The sequence below is a fragment of the Fundulus heteroclitus genome, chromosome 5, assembly GCF_011125445.2.
Source record: "Fundulus heteroclitus isolate FHET01 chromosome 5, MU-UCD_Fhet_4.1, whole genome shotgun sequence".
Taxonomy (NCBI): Eukaryota; Metazoa; Chordata; class Actinopteri; order Cyprinodontiformes; family Fundulidae; genus Fundulus; species Fundulus heteroclitus.
In genome coordinates, this window is record NC_046365.1 from 17,396,686 (window position 1) to 17,404,434 (window position 7,749).

Here is a 7,749-nt window from a genome sequence, read left to right on the forward strand (position 1 = left end):
TGGGATTAGATCTTACCCTAAATGATAAAGCCAAACCAAAAAAAATATGAATTTAGGGTAACTGGTTTGTGAACTTTGTTATAGTTGCAGACAGGAGTGTTAATTTCCAGTTTACAGTTATTAAAGTGAGTATACAAAAATGTGGTGCATAGTGAAATTTTAAGCTGCTTTTCTTCTGTTGACTATAAGTAAATCAGGACATGTCTGAAGTCATGTTTATAACTGTTGAGGGAAATACTTTTTGAAAGTATTTCCCATTTGTTGCTCTCAGAAATGAATTTATTCCATAAAGCACCTTAATACTATTACTAATTTGTGTCATTTTTGTTGGATAACACTCTGCGGTGTCAAGCTTCTTTAGATTTGATGGACTGCTATGCAACGTCATCTTCAGGTCAGCCACAGATTCAAGGCAGGGCGTTGTGCAACTCTTTCATTAATATCCTCTTTGGTCCGGTGTCCTACCAGGTGCAATGTATATTTTTGACCCGCTGTGTCGGAAAACAAAACTTTGAAGATGTTGAAATATCCTTTGATCATAATTCCTTCCCCATTAATGTGATTCCCAAAACACCGAAGCATCCCCTGCTGCATAATTCCCCACCACCACGTTTCACTGTGGCTGTAATGTTCTTTGATTTATAAGTCGCTCCCTTCTCTTTCCAGACACAAGCAATGTGAGGCTAAAAAGCATTTCTTCATCTTTTCTGGCCAAAGAACACGCTCCCAGGATTCATGATTTTCCTCCATGATGTCCTCGGCCTTCAGTCTGGCTTGAAAGTGTCTCTTCTTTGTCTTCAATCTTTGAGTCCATCCCTGTACAAAGTTGTAGTTCCTCCAAACTACAGTCACTGACTGCTAGGTCAGTCATTGTTGCCTTCACAGTTCTGTGGACACATCTTAATAGTTTTCTTTGGAGGTCTTGCAAATCAAGACTCTTTATTGTCTTTGTGTCGCCACAATGAGATTTTGGTGAGACACTGGTTCAGAATTCCCAGAAACAAGCAAGTCATGTTTATAGACCTTTTTTTTTTTTTTAAGGAATAAAAAAAAAGTAGAATGCACCAACAACACTTCCTGAGAAGCTAAAAGCGTGCACACACCCCTCTGTTGAAATTTAAATGGAAAAGACAGAAAGCAGTCACTTTACAGATGGAAACTGCTTTGCTATCGCGTGAATGTATCAGACAAAGCATCCCCCATATAGTCATAAGCAAATAAAATAAAAAATATGTTGAGGTTATTTGATGCTCAAGACACAAAGACAGGGAGTACGTTTACTGTTTTGTCCATTGTGGATTTGTGTGTTGTTAATTGCAATGTTAGTATATTTCTAATTGAATAAAGTTGGGGGAATTCGCCTGTATTAAAAAACAAACAAACAAAAAAAACTCTTATTTTGAAAGGCGGAAGTTGCGTGCGGACGTATCCGCTGTAACGCCTCTGCGTTATGAAATGTAAGGAGGCGAATGTTTAACGGTAAAATGGACTTAAAATGAGCGGGTTCCCCGAAGAACTAAAGACTTAAGCAGCCACCGACCGGATACGTGTTTCACAGACTAGCAGGTAAATGTTTGACAACTTTTCCCCAAAGCTGCTGACCAGCTGTGACGCTCCTAGCCTTCCTAGCTAAACTTAGCTAGCCTGCTAACTTTGACCAAGTTGATATGTAAACAACAGCTTATAACATGAACGCGTTTTCAAGAGAAAACTCTACACAACCCCTCGACGTTAGCATTTTAGGCGGTTTTTTATGATCTAAAAAATGACTTAAAATCGGAAGGAACCATAGTTGTAGTCTTTAGCTCCCCTTCCACCTTACCCCGTTAATGTAAAGGGATTATAAAATTGTTAGGGTACAAAACGCAGTGGATGAATTCTGCTTTGATGTAGTTTTCTTCTTGGCTCTTTATGGTGTAACAAGCCTGTTAAGGTTTGATCAGGATAAGTCACAAGCTGCGTGAACAGCGATGTAGGCTGTAGTTCGCTATGAGCGGCTGTCACGTCGTTTCTGCCAGAAATCAGTTTTCTGTGACACAAACCTTTACTCTGACGGGGTTAGCATCGTTTTTAAGGTTTTTATGTATGATCATAAGCATCTGTGGAGACTGTGATGCTGATGGAAATGTAAGGAGAGGATTTCCTCCACATCCAAAGGGCCACAGCATTAACAAGCTTTAATGTCAGTATTCTAGGTTGTTAGTGCTGCTGAATATTGTGGATGTTGTAAAGGGGCGTTTTTGCTCCAAGTCCTAGAATCCTAAAAGCTTCATTACCCCCTTTTTTTAAATGCTCTCTACTTTTTTTAAAATACCAACTGTAGTAAATATGTTATTGCTACTTTGCCACTCGTAGGATGGAGGAAGACTTTTAACTTTCCCCAAAGAGAGAATAAGTTTTCTCCAGTGGAACGTCACATGTTCAGGGAAGATGTTGAAAAGTGTGTTCCTTGCACCATTATTCTGATTCAGCGATCCCTGCAGGCAAATGTTGCCCAAATCTTATGGGTTTTTATTTTTTATTTTGATTATTCAAGTCAGATTTGAGCCGCTTCCAAAAATATTCCTGAATCCGAATCTTTCTGATTGCAACTCCAGTGGGAACAATCATGGCCGATTTGACGAGACTCTCACATCACTTTCCATCGCCGTTTGTCGACACTTTGCTCTGGTGGGAAGTGATGGCAGTTGGCGAGATAGATGACCGCTGCAACTGAGCTGCACGTAGGGCTAGAATAAAATTCAGTAACGATATATATCGATCGATTGATGTATGTCGATGATAGAAAATGAGGGTCAATACAAAGTTCAGTAGAAGAACAGTTTTCCTTCTTTTTGCATTCTAGCCCATCATGTAGGTTAATATTACAGTCATTACATCCTCCCAACCAATCACAACGCAGACCCAGGAACGCTCCATCACCTTCAAAGACTTCAGAGAGCACGTTTTTTTTTTTTTTTCTTTTTTAAAAACTTGATTGAATAAAGGCTTGGGTTTGAATTCAGTGTTCTGTTTCTAAAATAGTCATTAAGCAACAGCATAATTTGTTGATAAGTTTCGATATCCATCAATATGATTGCTGTTTTATCGATATGCTTTTTTTCCCCTTATGTCATCCAGCTCTAGCTGTGCGCTTAATAAATTGCCAGCAAAGATGCCAGAATACTGAGTTTCCCTCTCTTTCTATTTGGGCGTTTCCTCTTCAACACCTGCTGACACATTAAACGTTTTGTCAAGCAAGTCTTTCACAAAAGTAAACTAGGGCTGCATTGATGTCGTTTTAAATATAAATTTTTCAAAAATGATCAGCTTTTTTTTTCTTTTTTTTTTTCTCGTCAGATCATGTCTGCAGTCAAGGTTGCCCTGCATGACAGCCCAAAGGGCGGCAGAAGCAAAACCCCCAAGGCCATGTCTGCGGAGGCGTCTCCAGACTCCAAGTGTCCCATCTGTCTGGACGCGTTTCACGACATGTCTTACTTGGACCGCTGCCTGCACAAGTTCTGCTTCCGCTGCATCCTGGAGTGGTCCAAGAACAAGCCAGAGTGTCCGCTGTGCAAGCAGCCCTTCGGCTCCATCTATCACAGCATAAAGTCGGATCAGGACTTCCAGAAGTACGAGGTGAAGCAGCAGGTGGAGAGTGCCTCCTTCGGCTATTTCGAGGGAGTGCGCTTCAGATACCGCACGACTCTCGCCGGAGTCCATCGACAGATGAGGCGAACCTCTCCGCCCCCCGACAACGGAGTGATGTTCGAGGCCTCGGCGGGTCTGACCCAGCAGAGACGGGACCGGTACATCCGGCGCATGATGACGAGGCTGGCGGCCAGGAGGAGGGCCGCGAGCGAAGGCCGGGCGGTGAGCGACGTCAGGGAGCAGGAGATGATCAACTTCAGAAGGGAGCTGTACCGGCGGGGGGTGAGGGTCCGGGTGGTGAGGGACGGCGGGCGCTCCCGGGAAACCTCCGCCGAGTTCTACAGGAGAAACCCGGCCTGCCTGCACAGGCTGGTGCCGTGGCTGAAGAGGGAACTGATGGTGCTGTACGGGGCCCACGGCTCCCTGGTCAACATCGTCCAGCACATCATCATGTCGCGCATCACGCGCTACGACATGGAGGACGGGGCCATCCAGGAGGAGCTCAGGCCCTTCCTGCAGGGCCGGACGGAGCACTTCCTGCACGAGTTCCTCAACTTCGCAAAGTCCCCCTTCAACATGGAGGCGTACGACCAACACGCCGTCTACGACTGCCCGGCGGCCTCCTCTAACGAGCGGAGCAGCTCCAACTCATCCGTCATCGCCATCTCGGAGGACGAGGAGAGCTCCGCGGAGACGGACCCCGCCGGGAACTCCGCGGCCACGCTGGGTCAGTCGCTGTGGGACGACGAGACGCCCGGGCCCTCGTATTCGACGGCGACGGAGCCCGGCAGGCCAGAACCTCAGCCGGTCCTGGACTTGGACACGGAGAGCAGCTCGGACGAGGAGCAGCCGGAGTTCGGCGCCTCGCCGCAACGGATTCCGTCGCACAGCCCGGCAGACGGCGAGCGCGCGTCTTCTGACAGCGACGACTGCGTGTTCGTGGGCTACGTTAAGCCGACCTCAGAGAGGACTCCGGAGCTGGTGCAGCTCTCCTCTGACTCCGACGACTCCTCCGTCGTGGAGAACAAGGACGCTCCCCTCCAGTCGCATCACATCCGTTTCACCAGCTGTAGCCCCGCCGCGTCGCGCAGCAGCAGTTCCAGCGGCGGGGCCGAGCACGCCGGACGTGTCCGAGCAGGCGGCCGTCGTCGGTCGGCTTCCCGAGAAAGACCCAGCTCAAGCGCGTACAGGAACGCCACCGGCGGGAGACCCGACGACAGGTTTGGCCTGATGGAGAGGCGTAAGTCAAAGGAGAGAGACCAGAGGAGGAGGAGGAGGAGCCAGTCGAAGAGCCGAGGGCGCCCGCGCTCCAGCAGGAGCCCCGCGGTTTCTCACACCAGCTTCGGCTCTCACTCCAGCAGCGGCCACTTCCCTCCGGGCGACCGAATCCATGCGAGGAGGGACAGCTACCAGTCGTACACCCGTTACCGGCGACAGAGGGACGGCGTGGTGACGCACTACACGCAGAGGCAGTCCTACTACTACAGCAGCCGCGACTACTCGCACGCCAAGTCCAGGAGCCGCAGCAGGGACGCGCCGCCGAGACGGGAGCGGCCGCCGTCCCGATCCAGGACTCCCTCCAGCAGCTGCTCCCCCTCGCCCGGAGGGAGGTCTCACCACGACAAGCCCGCCGGCAAAAGGCAGGTGAAAACCAAACACCTGGAGGAGCCGTCCAACGACGCCCCGCCGTTAACGAGGCGCGAGAAGAAAAGCAAAGAGAGGCGGCGCAGGAGGTCTAGAGAGGGGTCGAGGAGGAGAGACAGGAGTGGGAGCACAGAGCGACACAAGCACCACCACCACAAGAAGAAGAAGAAGAAGAAGAAACACAAGAAGAAGAGCAAAAAGAGCGCCGAGCGAACAGCGAGGTCGTCTCCCGTCGTCGCCATCGGAGGCGAGGAGTCGTCGGCCAATCGCAGCGTGACCCCCCCGTCAGCAGACCTACAGAGATTCCCTTCATCCACTGGGCCGCCGCCCACCGAGTAAGCCCCGCCCCCCTGGAGCACAGCTCCCAATCACAGCGATGGGTTGGATCTCAGCTTCTAGACTAAAAGACCACAAGTATTTCACATCAGGACCTGGAAGGAAACTGAATGCAGGCGTCCAGTTCATGTTTTTTATTTTTTATTTTTTTTTTTACAGTGAACTTCCGCGTAGTCTCTGCTGTTCAGGACGGCTCATCTTCCATTACATTTTGTATCAAAACCGTCTGGGATCTGCCTCATGTAAACTGCGGCCTAGTTGATGTTTAACATGACAATGCAAACAAGGTATATAAAACCAGGTTGTTGTTTTTTGTTGTTTTTTTTTGCAAAAATGTTATTATTTTGTAAAAAAAAAAAAAAAAAAAAAAATCTTATTTTTACAATGCAATCTGCAGAAGTGTCTGTATCTTCAGGGATTTTTATTACCTTTCTGGTGTCATAAACCTGTAATAATTTAAACTGCCAGTAGCTCAGTCGTGCACATTACCATCGGATGGCGTTTGGAATTCATAATGAACTTTTTTTTTTTGTCTAATTTAAAAATAAATTCAAATGGGTTGTTGTCATATTTTACTTGTATGGTGTTTTGGAGATGGTGGCCGTAACGGTTAATGTGTGGGTTCATTTGGTTGCGGCTATGTTGTAACAAAAAGAAACCTCAGGACACTTCACCAAAAAAAGAAAATCATTGTTATCTCGTCTTATAAAAGAGTGTCGTTCAGGTAAGGCAGAAAATGGCACCAAGAAAAGAGCTTGTTGTCATGGCGATTAAAACATTTGAAAGAACTGGAGCTGTGACAGGAGACTGGATGAGGACCCAGGTTTGTCTCGACACCACAAACTGTAAGGAGGATTTTAAAAAATTTGATATCCAACGCTCACTGTTGGAGAACTGCAGCAGAGTGGAATCGTGTCTTCACCAACTTTCCATTATTGTCATTTATTTTAAGAGAGGTCTTTTTTTTATTTTATTTTATTTTTTTTACCAGGGGTGCTGCAAGATAACCGGACATAAAATGGACAGAGAGTAGACGAGTGGTTGTTTAATTTCAGCATTTCTTTTTCAGCTATGTCAAAAAGGCTGGGTTATTTTTGTCTTCAAGGTGCTCGTCAGTAATTGTACTTATCTAATTTTAGGTTATCAGTTTAGAGGGTACATACTAATCAATGTTTGAGATGGCTACCATTAAACCCAAAACTATGTGTACCGCTGCCAGGAAATGACACACAGGCAGCTCTGAAAACATCATGAAATTATTTTAAGGGTCAAATAAAAAGGTTTTTCATATCAATTTAAAAAAAAAAATAGCCTGTCAAATAGGTGTTATTTACCCTTCTCAATAATCCCCGATAAAATATGCATTGGCATTATATAATCAAACTTTCCTTTTAATCACTGACCAGTTCTCTGCAGGTTTTCACTGGTAGTTTAGCTAGTTTAACCATCCATCTTTGGTGATATGAATTTATCAGCCTCACCTTCAGCCCTCTCCTCAAATTACACCACAAGTCGTAATATTAAACCTAAATATGATATCCGCCTGGGGGAAGAAGAATACGTCTAGGCCCAACTGTAGGTCAACTTGGGCATTTCGAAAAAAGCAATTTTGAAATAGTGGAACATCGTGTGATTTTTTTATGTTGCACATTCCTGTGGACCGTCATCCATCAAGCAGAACAGTTTTTAGAGGGAAGAAACCATAGAGATATATTAAAATGTCTATGGAAGAAACCATGGGACGTGCATGTTGGTCTTCCATCCAGAGGGAGGCGATCTAATAAAGGAATCTGGAACGGGATGAGACCTCAATGCTGATCACAGCGACATCTAGTGGACGGAAAGAAAAGTGTCCAAAGTTGGGAAACTTTTACCTTTGGTTAAACTGTTTTTAGACTGTACAAATTAATATGATTAATAATATTAATATTATTGCCATGACAGAAATATGGTTTCCTAAGACAATAGCTTATTTTTTTTAAATATATGATCGGCATGGCCTTTTAGCTTTCCTCTGGGGGCAAAGAGAGAAAGTTGAGACTGACTTTTCCATCGACTCTGATGAAAACGCAGATGTTGAAGCTTTAGTCTCCACGAAGTCAGAATAAACCGAGCCGTGAGCTCCATCCCTTTCTGCTT

At 45.9% G+C, this 7,749-nt stretch overlaps 1 protein-coding gene across 1 annotated transcript; it reads left to right on the plus strand.

The window, feature by feature from the left end:
- Positions 1–1,410: 1,410 nt before the first annotated feature.
- On the plus strand, positions 1,411–5,967 carry toporsa (topoisomerase I binding, arginine/serine-rich a). The gene is made up of 2 exons (XM_021308452.2): positions 1,411–1,566; positions 3,340–5,967. Exon 2 carries the CDS (start codon positions 3,343–3,345, stop codon positions 5,611–5,613), a length of 2,271 nt encoding a protein of 756 aa, XP_021164127.2. The 5' UTR covers positions 1,411–1,566; positions 3,340–3,342; the 3' UTR covers positions 5,614–5,967.
- Positions 5,968–7,749: the final 1,782 nt, after the last annotated feature.